At 34.8% G+C, this 18319-nt stretch overlaps 1 protein-coding gene across 16 annotated transcripts in view; it reads right to left on the minus strand.

Annotated features, from left to right (window-relative positions):
* The window catches only part of CHD9 (chromodomain helicase DNA binding protein 9), a 222601-nt gene that overhangs the window by 73803 nt on the left and 130479 nt on the right, over window positions 1-18319 (minus strand). For 15 of the 16 annotated variants that reach the window (XM_045891120.3, XM_045891118.3, XM_064580402.1 and 12 more), the window contains 8 exons: window positions 15065-15176; window positions 11002-11148; window positions 10023-10091; window positions 9884-9939; window positions 9140-9257; window positions 5265-5351; window positions 4920-5057; window positions 221-342 (listed from right to left, as the gene is read on the minus strand). In XM_045891120.3, coding sequence (XP_045747076.1) covers window positions 221-342; window positions 4920-5057; window positions 5265-5351; window positions 9140-9257; window positions 9884-9939; window positions 10023-10091; window positions 11002-11148; window positions 15065-15176 — 849 coding nt within the window. Of the gene's footprint in view, window positions 1-220; window positions 343-4919; window positions 5058-5264; window positions 5352-9139; window positions 9258-9883; window positions 9940-10022; window positions 10092-11001; window positions 11149-14300; window positions 14359-15064; window positions 15177-18319 lie in introns of all 16 variants that reach the window. The other variant, XM_064580409.1, reaches the window with a different exon arrangement.

Genomic DNA, 18319 nt, shown 5'->3' on the forward strand with positions numbered 1-18319 from the left:
TCTATTCTTCTATTCTGACTGGCATAATTTAAATGAAGCAGTTGAAGTCAAAATCCTAAATTATAATTTACACATCTTCCTGAGGTAACCTCACTTTCAATAAGAAAGACTCCATGACAGTAATAATATAGCAACATCAGTACCTATTTTACTTAACATATTTTGACACACATAAAAGAACAACACACTAAACTTTTTTCTATTAAGATATATTACATACCTATTGTACCAATTGAATAAGAGCCAATTGAGTCCTTCCAGTTGATATTCCCTGAGTTGATTGCCATTTTTATAGTCCCTGGATTGATCAATTTTTTTCCAAATATTAGCGGGAGGACGATCCTTTGTGGAAAAACAAAGAATGGTGTATTTCAGGTTTTTTAATCTTCCATACATCTCATACATGGTAAAAGCATTGCTTTTAAAAATAATTATAGAGGCATAACATTATATGGTGTTATGATGATATTTTTCAAACATCTAAAGACCAAATTAGTTATGCACCAATTCTTCCAGAAAATTGAAGAAGGCAGCATACGTTCTAACTCATTCCATGTAACCCAGGCACTAAAATCAAAGATACTACAAAAAAAACCCAAACAAACCAAAAACCCACTATACACCAAATCCCTAATGAATACAGATGCAAAGATTCATAACAAAATTTTAGCAAATGGAATCCAATATATGAAAAGGATAATCTATCATGACCAAGTAGATCTTTCCCAGGAATGTAAGGTTGTTGAAATATGAAAATTAATCAATGTTGATCAATAGACTAAAAAACCCAAAAATATGATAATCTCTATAGATGCAGAAAAGGGATTTAAAAACTCCAACACGTATTCCTAATAAAAATTCTCATTAAATTTTTAATAGAAGGGAACCTCCTCAGCCTGATAAGGTACATCTATGAAAAGAGCCAAAGCTAACATCATATTTAATGGTTAAAGACTGAATGTTTTCTCCTAAAAATTGGGAAAAAGGCAAGCATGTCCATTGTCACAACTTCTATTCAACATTGTACTGCAGATTCTAAGAAGTGCAATAAAGAAAAAGAAATAAAAGACATTAAGATTGGAAAGGAAAAAGTAAAACTATTTTAATTCACAGAAGACATTATTTGTGTATGTGGAAAATCCTGTAGATTCTACAACAAAGATAAGTGATTCTAGCAAAGTTGCATGATACAAGATCAATATATAGAAAATTCTATATTGTAGAAAAAATTATAAGCAAATTTAAAAAGATAGTATCATCTTTCATCTATCATACATAAGAGCATCCAAAATATGAACTATTTAGGAATATATCTCACAAAAGTTGTATAAGACTGGTATATTTAAAACTACACAACATTGCTGAGAGAAATTAAAGAACGCCTAAACAAATGGACTTTCATGGACTCAAAGACTCAACATTGTTATTAATTCTTCCCAACTGAACAACAGATTCAACATAACTCAACCAAAATCCCAGCAATGTTTTTGTAGAAATTGACATGCTGATTCTAAAACCATATGGAAATGCAATAAATCAGAAATATCCAAAACAACTTAAAAAAAGAGTAAAGTTAGAGGATTTATACTGATTTCAAGACTTGTAATTACAGAATCAAGACTGGGTAGAATTGGTTTAAAGATAACAAACAGATCAGTGGAACAGAATAGAGCGTTCGAAAATATACCCACATGTATTACTCAATTGATTTTTGACAAAGTAGGAAAGGCAATTCAGTAGAGTAAAGGTAGTTTTTTCTTTTTAATCTAGAACAACTGGATACCCATAAGCAAAAAATGAACTTTGATTCATACATGTACTATATACAAAAATTAACTCAAAATGCATCGTAGACCTAAATGTTACCTAAAACTAAAAAACTTCTGGCAAAGATTTCTTAGCTATAGCACCAAAAGTATGATCCATAAGGAAAAGCCAGATAAACTGGACTTCATCAAAATGAGGAACTTTTGCTCTTTTACACTGTTAAGATAGTGAGAAGACTAGTCACAGACTTGGAGAAAACATTTGCAAATCATATATCTGATAAAGGACTTGCATCTAGAACACATAAATAATTCTTAGAGCTCAATAATAAGAAGGCAAACAACCCAATAAAAATAGGTAAAATATATGAATTGGTACTTTATTAAAGAAGATACACTAATGGCAAATAAGCACATGAAAAGATTCTCAACATCATTAATCAGTAGGAAATGCAAATGAAAACCACAATGTTATACCATTATATACATATTAGAATTGCTAAGATTAAAAACACTGTGTTCCAAGTGTCGACAAGGATGTGAAGCAACTAGGACTCTTATACAATGCTGTTGGGAATGTAATATGGTATGACCAATTGTAAAAAGCCTGGCAGTTTCTTTTTCTTTTTCTAAAGATTTTATTTATTTGACAGAGAGAGACACAGTGAAAGAGGGAACACAAGCAGGGGGAGTGGGAGAGGAAGAGCAGGGGGCCTGATGCGGGGCTCGATCCCAGGACCCCGGACCATGACCCGAGCCAAAGGCAGACGCTTAACGACTGAGCCAACCAGGCACCCCAAGTTTGGAAGTTTCTTAAAAAATTAAACATATATGTAACATATGACCCAGCCATTTTACTCATAGGTATTTACTGAAGAGAAATGAAAGCACATGTCTAGACGAAGATTTGTATACTAATGTTCATAAACTTTCTTTTTTTTTTTTTTAAGATTTATTTATTTGAGAGAGAGAAAGAGAGGAAGAGCACACAGAGGGAGATATCCCACAAATTTGTTTACCCATTCACCTATTGATGAATACGTATACTGGCTATTAGAAATAAAATTATTATGGGGGCACCTGGGTGGCTCAGTCAGTTAAACGTCTGCCTTTGGCTCAGGTCATGATCCCAGGGTCCTGGGATTGAGCCCCACATCTGGCTTCCTGCTCAGTGGGGAGCCTGCTTCTCCTTCTCACTGCTGCTCTCCCTGCTTGTGCGCTCTCTCTGTCAAATAAATAAAATCTTTAAAGAAAAAAACCAAAAAAACAAAATATGATCTATTCCATGAACAATTTTACTTCATTCCTTCTCTTCTGTTGCATCTCCACATTTTTCATGGCAGCCCTTCCTCACTCTGATGCTAATGGGAAAGTGATCTGCTCCTGCTTTTTCATGTATAAATTCCGTCGTTAGTGAACTAAGAAATTTCTGTGGCCAAATTACATTTGAAAGAGGACAGGACAAAATATTTAATAAAATCATAACAGGTCTCCTCATGGTGAATTTCTTTTGGTTGGCTCCCCAAAACTGGATTCACATGACAAAAATCCTATGTCTTAGGATTGAAAGTAAACAATTTGAGAAATTGAAAGTAAAAATTTATATAATTATCAGCAATATCACAACTTGCCATAGCCTTCTAGAATTCTATAGTTTCTGTACTAGAAAAGTCAATAATTTACTTTTTATTATTTGACCAGGGAAGAGATATGCATGTAGTCAATTAAAAAAAAAAAATCAACATACTGAATTTATGTAGGCTTTTAACAATGTTTCATATAAAAGGTTTTTCTAAAATAAAGCTACTATGGATGGAGATGAACTATTTAGTTATGGAGAATTAACTGGTTTATAGAAAAGAAGGACAACATGGGTATAATAAGGATTTTTCCTTATTATAGATATTCAGAATTAATAACTCCACCTCGTGCTGAAACTGATATTCTTGGTATTTTTATAAATGACCTGAGAGAAACAGTTGTGGGAAACTCTTAAATTCAGAGATGAGGCAGAAGCATTTGCAAGGGGTGCCTGGGCGGCTCAGTTGGTTAAGCGACTGCCTTTGGCTCAGGTCATGATCCTGGAGTCCTGGGATCGAGTCCCACGTCGGGCTCCCGGCTCAGCGGGGAGTCTGCTTCTCCCTCTGACCCTCTCCCCTCTCATGCTGTTTCTCTCTCTCTCTTTCTCTCAAATAAATAAATAATTAAATCTTAAAAAAAAAAAAAAAAAAGAAGCATTTGCAAATTGTCGAGGGAAATTTGAAGGAAATACTCATCAAAATTAAAAATGCACAAAAAGAATGAGATCTTGCCATTTGCAACGACATGGATGGAACTGGAGGGTGTTATGCTGAGCGAAATAAGTCAATCAGAGAAAGACATGTATCATATGACCTCACTGATATGAGGAATTCTTAATCTCAGGAAACAAACTGAGGGTTGCTGGAGCGCTGGGGGGGTGGGAGAGATGGGTGACAGACATTGGGGAGGGTATGTGCTATGGTGAGCACTGTGAATTGTGCAAGACTGTTGAATCACAGATCTGCACCTCTGAAACAAATAATACAATATATGTTAAAAAAAGAAAAAAGAAGAAGATAGCAGGAAGGGAAGAATGAAGGGGGGGAAATCGGAGGGGGAGACGAACCATGAGAGACGATGGACTCTGAAAAACAAACCGAGGGTTCTAGAGGGGAAGAGGGTGGGAGGATGGGTTAGCCTGGTGATGGGTATTAAAGAGGGCACGTTCTGCATGGAGTACTGGGTGTTATGCACAAACAATGAATCATGGAACACTACATCAAAAACTAATGATGTTATGTATGGTGATTAACATAACAATAAAAATTTAAAAAAATAAATGCACATATGCTCTGACCAAGTGATTACACTTCTGATTTGTCTTACAGATACTTGTACGTGGACTCAATGTTCAATGTAGCATAGTTTATGACAAAAAAAACAAAAACAAAACTGGAATAGCCACTAATGGAGGAATAGTTAAATTAACATACATAAGATACTATGTAGCAAGTTTTAAAACAGTATTCATTGTACACCAAAAGCAAAATTAAAAATGCAAAGATTACATTAAACCTGTTGGATAAAAGAAGTGCTAAAATTTTATGAAGTTGTCTAAGATATGGTTCTTACCAAATGTCTTGTGTCAGGCCTTGAAGCTTGTAACTGTTCAAACTCTTCTATTTTTGCAAGATCTACATCTTCTTTTAGTTCCCATGTACTATCTTCATATGGTAATGAGCACCACTTTACTAAGTAGTAAATAACAGGCTGTAAAAAAATTTTTTTTTTCCATTTTACTATTTTGAAAAAGAGAACTTAGAAACAGTTTAAATATGCTTAACCTACATCAATAAAAACTAACGAAACATTTTCCAGTGTTTTTTAGGTCATCAATTTTTAAAAAGGAGTTAAGTTTTAACATGTGGAAAGTTTTAGGTTTTTCCTAAATAAAAAAATTTTCCCCTAAATATTTACCTCACCAGTATCTTTATCTTCACAAAAAGAGACTTCTAACACTCTGTCTACTTCAACGTAGTCTGGGTTAAATGGTTCCTCTTCCATCTAAAATTAAAAAGTAACAAGTGATAATTGACAAAGAAGTAGAAAGATTAAAGTGAAATAAACACAAATTTACTAGCTATTTTCTAGATCAGAAGCTTGATTTCAATTAAATTTTCAATAAATGGGACACTTCCATTTTAATTTCCAAAAGACATCTAAGATACGTGTCTATATTATGAATCACCACGTTATGTGTAATAAAACCAAATGAATAACACTAAGAAATAAGATACCTCAGACAAGTGACTCACTCTAGAAGACACATTCTTTAAAATTTTCCTAGAAGAGCCTCTGTATCTTTCTTGTGCCACTTTCCTCAGGTCTACGTGTTGAAGACCAATCACCCCAGCTGCAGGCTCATCTCATCTCTCAGCTGCATCAAGCATTCTTTTTTTAAAAATTGTATTTATTTGGGCGCCTGGGTGCCTCAGTTGGTTAAGCGACTGCCTTCGGCTCAGGTCATGATCCTGGAGTCCTGGGATCGAGTCCCGCATCGGGCTCCCTGCTCGGCGGGGAGCTTGCTTCTCCCTCTGACCCTCCCCCCCTCATGTGCTCTCTCTCTCTCATTCTCTCTGTCTCAAATAAATAAATAAAATCTTTTAAAAAAAATTGTATTTATTTATTTGAAAGAGAGAGAGAGCACAAGCAGGGTGAGGGGCAGAGGGAAAGGGAAAAGCCGACTCCCCGCTGAGCAGGGAGCCCAATGCGGGGCTCGATCCCAGAGTTCTAGGATCATGACCTAGCCAAAGACAGACACTTAACAGACTGAGGCACCCAGGAGCCCCTCTATCAAATATTCTTTATCTACTGATGATTCTTGTGCTCAGGACCCAGTTACTTCAATGGATGCAAACTCTATCTGAGCTACCTCAAACTAGACTCATTTACTCTTCAACCTGTGCTTCTTTCGTATAGTTTCCTACTGGGTTAATGGTAACATAGCACCCCTTCCACACTTTACTCCCAGTTACCCAAGTCAGAAATGGAGAAGTCAGCTCAGATTCCTTCTCTTTTTTATCTTCCCCATCTAATAAGTCATCAATTCTTACAGATTCTGCCTTCAACTGCAACTCAGATTGGTTCCCCCTTCCTCTTTCTCACTGCTTCATCACTTTTTTTTTTTTTTTAAGATTTTATTTATTTATTTGACAGAGAGAGAGATAGTGAGAGCAGGAACACAGCAGGGGGAGTGGGAGAGGGAGAAGCAGGCTTCCCGCAGAGCAGGGAGCCCGATGCGGGGCTCGATCCCAGGACCCTGGGGTCATGACCTGAGCCGAAGGCAGACGCTTAACGACTGAGCCACCCAGGCGCCCCACTGCTTCATCACTTCTTACTTGGACCTTAAACAACCTCCTAACTAGTCTTCGACTACCTTCCTGCCTCCCTTTAGTCCATTTTCACATTGACCCTAGAGCGATGTTTCTCAAATATAAATCTTACCTATTGCTCCCTTGCTTCAAATCCTTCACTGACCCTCCCTTGTTTGGAGATCAGGCCCACATTGGTTTTTGTGGAATAAGTAAGATCCTACCTTGTCTTCCAGCCTCATCTCCTATCACTTGGCACAGCTGTACCCCAGATTTCATGCTTCCAAAGTACAAAACACAGGCTTTTCAAACTCCATGTTATGGCACACCTCCATGTTTTTATACTCCTTCTCTCCTCTGAACAGACTACTGTTCCTTCTCTTGTCTGCCTGGCTGCTTCCTATTCATTCCTGAATGCCTCACTTTCAATAGACCTTCTCTGCTATCTCTGCTGCCTCTCCTCCTCTGCTTAATCTCTAAATACTGTAATGCTTCACAGTTCTGTCTTTAGTTCTCTTCACTGTCTCAAATCCTTCCTGAAGAGAGTATCATCTCAGGATCTCTTGATAACAAAGAGCACTGCCCAACAGAAAGAGGAAAGGGGAACCAATTTGAGTTGCAGTTGAAGGCAGAATCTGTAAGAATTGATGACTTATTAGATGGGGAAGATAAATGAGGTATGAGAATGGTAATGAGGTACTTTAAGACAATCTGCATAGCTCCAATTTATGTTGTACTTGAGTCAAGTGAGAAAAATTAGTCTTTATGAAAAATTAAAAGATTATTAATTAAGTACTTCTAAAATCTTCAGCTCATTAGAAACTTCTATATTAGAGTGAGGATGTGAAAAATTTTTGGCCTCCCAGCATCCATAAACTGAGTAGGTCATCAGAATCATCAAATTTTTGAAGGAGATTTTATAATTACAAAGGAAGTAACAGTAACTTCATGGTGAAAAAATCTGCCAGATACTACCATAATCTAGTGATTAAAGCTAACACCACCAGTAATGGGGCAAATAGGTATCAACGCTCCTCCTCCTTCAGTGAGAAGGGTACAGCATCATTTCTGTGGTGGTCTTTTATTTTTAAAGTTTAATTCCAGGGTAGTTAACATTCAGTGTTATATTAGTTTTGTATGTACAATACAGTGATGTTCTTTTAAAAAACGCATGACTTAAAAAAAAATAATGCATGACTTGAATACTGAGGCAACATGAGACAACCCCAAATTTAGGGATATTCTACAAAATAAACCACTTATACTCTTAAAAAAATGTCCAAGTAATGAAAAACAAAGAAAGACTAACAGAGACAATGACAACTAAATTCAACATATGATGCTAGATTGGATTCTGGACCACAATAAACACAGAAACACCTTTTTTGCTATAAAAATAGTGGAACAATTAGTGAAATATGAGTAAGGTCGGTCTGTAGATGAGCTAATGCTACATAAATGTTAATTATACTATTATTTTATAACATAATTAAAAAAATTAAATACTGAAGTATTTGCAATTTACATTCAAATGGTTTAGAAAAGAAATGTATGTGAATGGGAGAGAGGCAGGGAAAGAGAGAGAGGAGGACAGAGGCAGAAGGAGAATGAATGTGAGTGACAAAGCCAACATGGTAAAATATGAACATTTAGGGAATCTTATTAAAATGTATGTAGGAAAATAAAACATATAGCATAGGGAATATAGTCAGTGGTATTGTAATAGTGCTGTATGGTAACTGATGGTAGCTACACTTGGGATGAGCACAGCATAACATATAGAGAAACTGAATCACTATGTTGTACACCTGAAACTAATGTAACACTGTGTGTCAACTATACTTCAATAATATATATATGTAGGAATTCATTGTACTATTTTTGCAACTTAGATTTTTCAAAATAAAAACTCTAAAAAATCTTCAAATTAGAAAGTTAAAAAAATTTAGATAAATCTAAAAATGCTCTAAAACAAGCCTATTAAAAGGAAAAAGAAAAAAATTTAGAGTAGAAAAGGACATCAACTAATTGGTGAGGCCTTTAAAATGAATTATGCCTAAGATGGTTTGTTCATACATACACAAACCTGGCATAGAAAATATGCAATGTATTTCACGTACTGAAAAATCTTAAGTTTCCATTTATTTGCTACATTACCATTTTCATCACTTGTATAACTTTGCTGATACAATTCTCTGAGATATTAACCCACCCATATTCAACTCTAAGTTGAATTAGCATGTATTTCATGCTAATTTAAAAATACAAGAGTTATCTACCACTCCGAATTATCAGTGTTCCTGTTTCAGCTAGTTTCCAAGCTAAATTTAGTGAGAGAAAATTACTATATGTAGACGCATTTGTGTTCAAATATCAAACTTGGAAGCCTAAGAATTAAAATGAATAATATTTAAAATTTGATAAATACTGCATGTGTTCAGAGATCAACACATAATAGTTTCATTTATTTCTTTTTCTTACATCTGCAAAAAAATGTGCTCTTTGTGCTTGTCTCAATTTGAATCGTTTGATTTTCTGCTGGATCCTTTTATCTTTCAAAAGCTGCTGTTCTGTGGCCCACTCACAGTGAAGATAGGAGCTAAAATTTTTATAAAAGCAATATATTAGAATGACATAGAAAAACATGTTTTAGTTTTTTAAGATTTATTTTTATTCACAGCATCCAATACAGAATATTCAACTTTACGAATAGGTAGCTCATCATTTCATTTAATGGCAACAGACTCCATACAATTTCTAAAGCCACTGTGGTCACTATATCCTAAGAAGACTGTAGTATAAAGGTGTGCCATTTGCCACATAGAAAGAGAATGATAAACCAAGTCATAAAGGTAATGAGACGTGATTTATCATTTATTTCCTCATTGTAACAGTTTTGTCATGATCAGAAAGCTAACTTGTTTTGAAACCAATGTAAGTTTATTTAAAACACTTTCTCACCTAAGTATAGAAAAAACTTGAATAAGAAAAGTTCAACAATATAATAATGTCTATAATTTGTAAAAGAATATTTTATAAAGATTCCTGCATTTTGATGTTAATAATTAACATTTCCTGAAAAAAATTCACTTAAATTTTACCACAAAAAGTTTTGAACTAATAAAACATTTTAAAATTCAGGTAAAATAAAAAAATAATTTAACTTAATATTTTTAAATATATTAATTTATATATAAATCAGCATTTTCTAACTTAGATACTTACTAATTCTTGTATTTTACAAAAAATTCTTCTGTATCAATCATCACTCCAGGTGATACCTAAGAAAATAAAATCAATACTTATGACTTTAATAATCAGGCCATGGACTATAAAGGGTAAAATGTAATGTGCAATTACTTACTTCCTTTTTTACAGTTCTAGAAGATAGTATTTTGTCTACAATTGCAGCATCTTCTTCACTTGGATTCTCCTATGGGATGGAGGAAAGAAGATACAATGTCACATTCTAAAAATTCCTTTAGTTGCCACTTTATATGTTTATGAACACACTAAAATTCAGTTTATTTAGCACATGTGTCAGGCACTGTGTTAAATGTTAGGAATATAAAAATGGAAAAAGAAATCATTGCTGTTATTGTCCTTGTCATCATCTGCATCATCATCATCATGGTAAACATACTGTGCTTCTTAATGGGCTCAGCATTATTGTCAGCACTTTACGTACAGTAACTAATTTAGTCCTTGCAACTACACTACGCCATTGTCATCTCTCCACTGTACAGATTAGGAAGCTCAGGCACAGAGAACTAAGTACTTGCCCAAGGTGTCAGATCACTCAGCTGGCAGATGAGTGGTTGGTTCACAATCCAAATAAGGAAGATTGAAAGAGGAAAATGCATAATCAAAGACAGAGAGTGCACCTATGTTCAGAAGGTCAGAGGATTCAGTGCTTGTAAAGCAGTGGCTGGAGATAAGCCCCCAAAAAATTCATACAAAGGGCTTTATATGATGTGCTAAGAAGGCATCATTATTTTTTGTGAGACTTAGGAAGCTATAAGAGGAGCTTTAAGTATAAAGTACTATGATCAGGCCTGTAATTTAGAAATATTCTGCAGAAAGCATAGAATCTGGAGGAGTTTCAGAAATATCTATTAAGGGTGTGAAAAATGTGGTGATAAACCGGATGAAGAAGCAAAGGAAGAAAACAGAGGATGAATTCCTAGGTTTCTGATCTGAATAATTAATGCTTCTATTAACTACAATAGGGAATCCAGGAGGAAAAGTTGGAGTAGGTTTTCGGAGGAAAGATAATAAAAGTATTTTAAAGAAAATATGTTGGTTTCAAATGATTTATAGTCATAATTCCAAATATGTCTTACCACAAATAATTGTAAAGGCTGTTCACCAGGTAAAGGAGCTGAATTCTTTTTTATTTTCATAGAACCTTTAACCTCTTCTTCAGATTGTTTCCCTTCTGCATCTTCTGCATATTTTTTTCTTTTAATTTGACGATTTGATCTTCTTTTCTGCAATGAACCATAAGGATCATATTTATATGATAGATTTTAAAGGAAAGATTTTTAAAATAATTACTTTTAGTGTGGCAATTTTGTACATTTCTGAAATTATATTCGGCACTCATCTTTTCTCATTTTTCCTTTTAATTAAAGGAAGATTGTAACTTGCCCTTTCTCACAGGCTTAGAATCTTGTTTTACTTCCTAAGGTTTCAAATAACAAAGATTAGTAATACCTTTATTACTTTTCTTTAGAAATTGTTAGGAATAAAAAGATTTATTTTATTTAACTATTTCACAGCTTGGGCAAAACCTATTTTATTAGTAATATGTTTATTGTTTTATTACTTCTCTTTAGAAACTATTGTTCAGAAGAGTAAAACATGTTTTATTTAGCTATTTAACTCTTTGGGCAACACATATTTTAAACTGTTAATACTTTCAAGTTTCTGCCCCAAACCTAAAAAGTGCATCAGATGAATACTGGTTAAATAATTAATCGGGGACATAAAACTAAAAGAATAAATCAAACAATATTTACCACAAAATCCATGAACTTGTGTTTAAAACAGAATAAAACAAAAGAATATAAAATATTTTAAAAGAGATACACAATAATTAAGTAAATCCACCAAATAATTAAATGTGTATGAAAGAAGAACCAGTGTTTTACTAACTTTACTAGCTTCCCTTAAAAATAAAGAACATCACTATTAAAACCAGAAGTAAGCCTTTTGAAAAGTATTACATGTAGTACCATAATTTTAAAATAAACTAAGTGATTTTAAATCAGGTATCAAATACACATGGCTTTACTTACCACCCTAAAGATCTAATATTTGATGTTCCCCACTATAAAATCAAAATCTCACGTTGGCTTGACAACTTCAGAGGACTTAGGTTTGCTTTTTTCCACCTCTTTAAAATCTCATGGGTGGAGGAATCTTAGCCAACTTTTCTATTGCTCAATATTTGGTAAATCAACCCCTTCTTCCTTTCTCTATGCCATTTTCTTTTATATATTTAGTAACTCCCATGACATTCCCCGATAATGTGACCTGAAAATAACCCATGTATTCTCCTTTTGGTTTCTGCCAGTACCCTCAATTTGGCAGGCCTTTCCTATTTCCATGACAAATATGGCTCCATCAGTGCAGCAGGCTGGGGGGAAACTGTTCTCGGCATCCAAAAAGTCACAAAGGCCTTTAGTGTGCCTTTGCCTCTTTCTCTTGAGTTGTGGAATATTGAGAGAAAGAAAGGCACTAATATGGTAAGTTAGCTCAGCCAAATAGAGTTGATAACTTCATGGCTCAATTAGGATGGGTCTCATCACCTCTTGGCCATGAAGACATTTACATTTTCAAAACTCAAAGTAACACTTTTGTTAATATGGGAGACCGGGAAGGTGGCATATAAAAGTTATAATAAAAGGACTTGTAGAAAACCAAATTTTCCCACATCCTATTTTGAAAAAAATATGTAATATTTATTATTACTTGAGAGAAAAAGTCTATGGATCTCTAGTCTAATACAAGGCTAAAGGAATATTTAGAGTTCTACAATAGGCATCATATGGCTCTGAATATTCAAGAATAGTTTAAATTAATAAACCAACAGTGACATTTATTATTCTAACAATAACATGTATTACCAATGTTATGTCTCACTGGGCACAAATCTTTTTTTTTTTTTTTAAAGATTTTATTTATTTATTTGACAGAGAGAGACACAGCGAGGGAACACAAGCAGGGGGAGTAGGAGAGGGAGAAGCAGGCTTCCTGCAGAGCAGGGAGCCTGATGCGGGGGTTCGATCCCAGGACCCTGGGATTACGACCTGAGCCGAAGGCAGATGCTTAATGACCGAGCCACCCAGGGGCCCCTGGGCACAAATCTTCTAAATAATGAAGTTTAAGAATAATTCAGTATACTTTTAGAAGATTCTGTTTGATGTTTTCAGCATTTAAGTTTCCTTTCTGGTCATTTAGGCATCTATTAGCTCTTTGAAATGCCTCACTTAGGTCTTTAGTAAATTGTAAATGGGTGGCCTGAAAGAATCCTTTGAACTCTCAAAAGTGCAAATTGAGTTGATTCTTCACAAGATAAAATGAGAGCAATAAATTTGTAAACTGCACCCTCATGAAGACTTTATCAGTCTAAAAAATTAATTAAAAAGTCCGAGTTATATGATTATAGCTGGAATATTATAAGATTATTATAGATATTATAAGATTATAGCTGGAATCATTACAGTGGAATAAATTATATTCTACTAGAGTACCCAGTTACACATCAGGCAGAGCCAAATGAGGTGCCACTCTCATCAAATTATCTTTCTCTGTCATGTAATATCACTACTACTTTAAAAATATAAAAACTAATTTGGTGTACCCATTTTTGGCTAATGTGCTTTTTTCTGGCTTTCTTTCTCTTAATGTTTTCAAAGCACAATTTAAAATAGTGACAAATTCTTTCTTCGAATTTCTTTCCAGCTTTTTTTCTTCTGTCTTAGAGGCTTCAACGGATCAGTCCACAACACTTCACATAAGCCGTCAGAAATACACTCATAAATGACTAATATTTTGTTATAACATGTTGTTTCCTATACTAATCCTAATATAATGTGCTGCGTTTGTTTTTTTAATGAAGTCTGCAAATACAGTCAGACTACTGAAGTACTGTGTATTAAGATTAAAGGTAAAAAATTAAATATCACATCCAGATTTTTAGATTTCCACCTGACTCCAAGCCTGAAACTTATTTTTTCAGCCTTCAAATCTTGATAGTCCCTGGTGGTTGAAAGCTACATGGACCTCTCCATCATTGATATGGTACATTTAAATATATCAGTAAAACAGATTTATAATCGTTTACTAGAAAGTATTTCTTTTCTTCTTCACCTATATTTTAGTGTTAAAGCAACATGCCTATCAAAGCAACCTAATACTACAAGGAAAGGTATGGAAGAAATGTGCATGTTAACCTATTCTACCATTTCATTGTTTGGTAATTACAAGATGGAAAAATGGCCAGCCTTATGCTAGTAAAAATTAAACTGAATTTTCTCATGGTGAATAAGGTAGCTGTAAGTCTGCCTGAGTGAAGGGTAACATGTGAAGAAAAAGCCAGGCCATATAATATCAGGAGCTCAGTCACTGCCCTTACCTCAACTCTCGCAGCAGCCCAGGAGCCTTGAGCCACTACTCTCCCATTGGATAAGAAGCTGCATAAGGAAGAAGAAAGGCCATTCAGGGGCTTTCTGGCCCCATAATTCAACAACTGCCACCACCCATAACGGCCTAGAGTTGTACTTTAATTATTAGAGAGCAGAGGGTGGCCTGAATTATTATGACCTTCCCTATATATATATATATATTTTTTTTTTAACTTCACAAGGTTATTTTGAATATCCACCTATTAAAAAAAAGGCAAAATGCACAGTATGCTTGTCTACATTAGGGGATTTTAAATATAATTGGTTATCTTTTCTTTGACAGAAGCAGACCAAAGGAATTATCTCTAGTAATGATTCAATCCATTTGCTCTATCACTGTATGTGATTCTAAAACTTAGGATCTCCATCATTAAGTTCAATTCAAAGCACTATATAAGTACAGGATAATATCACTAGCTATTTCTCCATGCTAAAAGCCATCAGGGACTTTGGACTGTTATTAATCTCTCTGGGATTTGGTTTCACTATCTGAAAAATGAGGGGTTTAGAGAGGATATGTAAGTTTCCTCCCAGGTCCAACATTCTATGGTAATACTATTAGAAGCATATTGTCATAATGCTGTCTTCAAGTTCTACCATATAATAAAATGTAGTTTTATTACTAAACTAGGGTATAAATAACCATAAAGCAGGTTTAGGCTACCTAGATAATTCTATCAGTGCTTCATTTCTCAGAAAAAAATGTAATACTCACTTGAGAGTCTTCCTCTTTGCATGTATGTTGTGGCATCTGCTCTGTGTCAGATAGCTCATCTGAAGACTCATTCTTTCTTTTTTGTTTCTTACCCAATGTAATAATGAGTTTGCTGTTTCAGGAGGAAAAGAGTAAACAGTGTGAACTCTGCCTTTTTCCATTTGTGGTCATATTAAGATTGCCATGATAAACATTCTTCCATTTCATATCACAGGAATGTTCAACCAAAGAGGATAATTATCATGAAACCCATAATGACATTTTCGAGACAAAAACTGCATTCTAATGGAACAAAATACAAACCAGTATTACAGTTAACATACTTTTAAGCACAGAAAGGCAGTCAAGTTCTATCACTTGTTTCTCAGGCTCAAAATTATTTTTCATGGGAAAAAATGTCAGGTGATATAACTGTATTTAGTAATTAAAATAATTCATTTATTGTCTTGTAGATTTGGAATGAGGGTTTCTCACCCTTCTACCTCTTACTAAGTTCAAATTCTACTTAATGTCCTTCTATCCCACCTATTCCCTAGAAGCCTCTACTACTTTTTACCCTAATTTCTCCCTTACTGAAAATACTTCAACAATGGATTGTCCTTAAATTATTTCATTTATGCTAAGGCTTATCTTAGCTGCAGTATATGTTCCTAAAGAGTTAAAAAACTCTTTTTTTATATTTCCACAGTTTGCCTGTCTCTCTCATATATATATATGTGTGTGTGTATATATATATTAATATTTATATACACACATCAAATACAAATGTTTAAAATGAAAATGTGTTTTCAGTTTTTTTCCTGATCAGAGGTAGAAAGTACAGAGCTCCCACATTTCCTTATTCTGGTTCAACAGATGAGAGGGCATGATTTTTAAGTATCATACTAATCATAAACCATGCTAATTGCTAATCAGGGAAATTCTATTTTAGATATCCATATTCCAAACAGAGAAAATTTCCCCAAATATTTTTAAGTATGATGTATCAGAAAGATAGAAGAACTTTCTTCAACAATTATTTATTAATGTGGGAGAACTTGGAGGTTAAGAGCACACACTTTAAAATCAAAGCATCAAAGATTTTAAACCTGATTTTACCATTTGCTTATCTGTAAGACACCTGGCAAATTATTTGATCTCTTTTAGCCTTAGTTTCCCTGCCAGGAAAATAGGGATCCTATAATAGCTACCTCTACTGTTGCTGAGAATTAAGTGGGATAATGCAAATGAGTTCTTAGCGAAGTCCTGACACAGTAATTTCTGAACTAACCTCTATTATTATATGCCAGGTACTCCTAGGTTCTAGGATTTGACACAGTCCCTAACGTTAAAGTATCATTGTTAAAATATGAACACGGCTCAAACTCAGAAGAAGTTAGTACCGGATGTAATGTGAACATAAAAGAAGTGCTTCTGTCTACTGTAAAGGAGTACCTTTACAGAAAAGGTAAAGTTTGAGATAGGAAATGAATGATAAAAGGGAGTTCAACTGGTAGTGAAAGAAGACAGAGCGTGCATTCCAGGTAGGGGGGATATTACAGAAGAATGAGAGAAATGCATAGTGACAAGAGCATGTCAGAGATCCACAAAGCAGGAGGAGGAAGCAGAGGGATGGTCATCTAGATAGGGTGAAGATCACAGAAGATCCTGTATGACATGTAAGGAATCAACATTTTAGCTTAAGGCCAGCTTTTAAGCTCCGCAGGGCAGGAATTGAAACAGAATCTGTCTTGTTCACCACTGACAACAAATGACTCGGAGATATTCTGAATACATGAAAAAAAAAATAAAGCACTTGGAAGATGAGAATTTTACACAAATAAGTTCTACGGATTTAAAATACAGCATGGTGATCACAGTTAACAATACCGCACTGTATATTTGAAAGTTGCTATGAGAGTGAATCTTCAAAGTTCTCATCACGAGAAAAAAAATTTGCAACTAGTGAGGTGATGGGTATTAACTAGACTTTTGTGGCAACAGTTTTGCAATAGGTACATACGTCAAATTATTATATTGTACATCTTAAATGAATACAATGTTATATGTCAATTGTATCTCAATAAAATTGGTGGGGGAAGAATTTCAAACAAGAAAGCGATGCAACTAGAAGAAGAGAAACGCAAGGCAGGGAAACCAGCAATCAGGCAAATGACAACTCAAGTGAGGCATGAAGAGAGCAACACAGGGCCACGCTGTGTGGATGAAGAGGTGAAGAAAAGGACAACTTTATTATGGAGGCAAAATCAATTGACATGGCCACTGACGGGATGATTAGGCAAGAAACTTCTAGAAAGAGTTACTCCCAGATTATTCTTGTATGGCATGATTACCACCTTCCACAGGAGAAGGATAATTTTTACTGGGTGTCTCACCTGCACTCTTCGGACAAGCAAATAAAAGTACAAACACAGCTCATGTTGGAACCAGGAAATCAGAGAGAGTACAAAAAGATATTCTGGAACGACATTAAGGAACCAACCATGTTTATGCTTCATTCCTTCTCACCACTTTCACTGGTCATTTCTTCCCTCTTCTGGTCCCTTTTCCTTAGTCTGGTTTCCCTGCTAACATAAAACTCTCCCTTGAGGTCCTATCTACTATTAGATACCACATGATCTTGTTTTTCCTCCTCCTCATCCGTCTATACAGACTATTTCATTTTCAGTCCTCAACCCACTGTTATCTGAACTCTTGGGACTCCTTTACATTTTCAAAGCTTCCATTTACCCAGTGTTTATGGAAGCAGTCTCTGCTGACTTTAACATGCATTCTCTCATTTGATGTTCATACAATTCCGAGAAGTGAATACTAGCATTTTATAAGAGGAGGAAATGGAGGCTTAGGGAAGTTAAATGCCTTGCTCAAAGTCACACTGACAGTAAGAGTAGAAATAAAAATTAAGTATGCCTCACTCCAGAGCTTAAACTGACGCTCTCAAAATGTTCCCAAATGCAACCCCTCACTTTCCCTAAACCTAACAGTCTCCTAATGTGAAAATATTATATAAGTTCAGAAAAGTACACACTTCAAAAGAGAACAGCTTCATGAATTTTCTCAAATGAACATAAATGTGTAACCAGCTTCTAGATCAAGAAACAAGACATTATTAGTTTTCCAGAAGTCCCCTCTTCCAGTAAAAACCTCCTCCTAAGGATAAGCATGATGTTCCTTGTGATTACACAATACAGCCTAATGCACTTGTCCAGCTGGTCTTCAGTGGCAAGATCAGGGATAACTCTAAGTAAAATTAGG

The sequence above is a fragment of the Mirounga angustirostris genome, unplaced genomic scaffold (assembly GCF_029215605.1).
Source record: "Mirounga angustirostris isolate CCGP_5_RB_7025 unplaced genomic scaffold, mMirAng1.0.hap1 SCAF_16, whole genome shotgun sequence".
NCBI lineage: Eukaryota > Metazoa > Chordata > Mammalia > Carnivora > Phocidae > Mirounga > Mirounga angustirostris.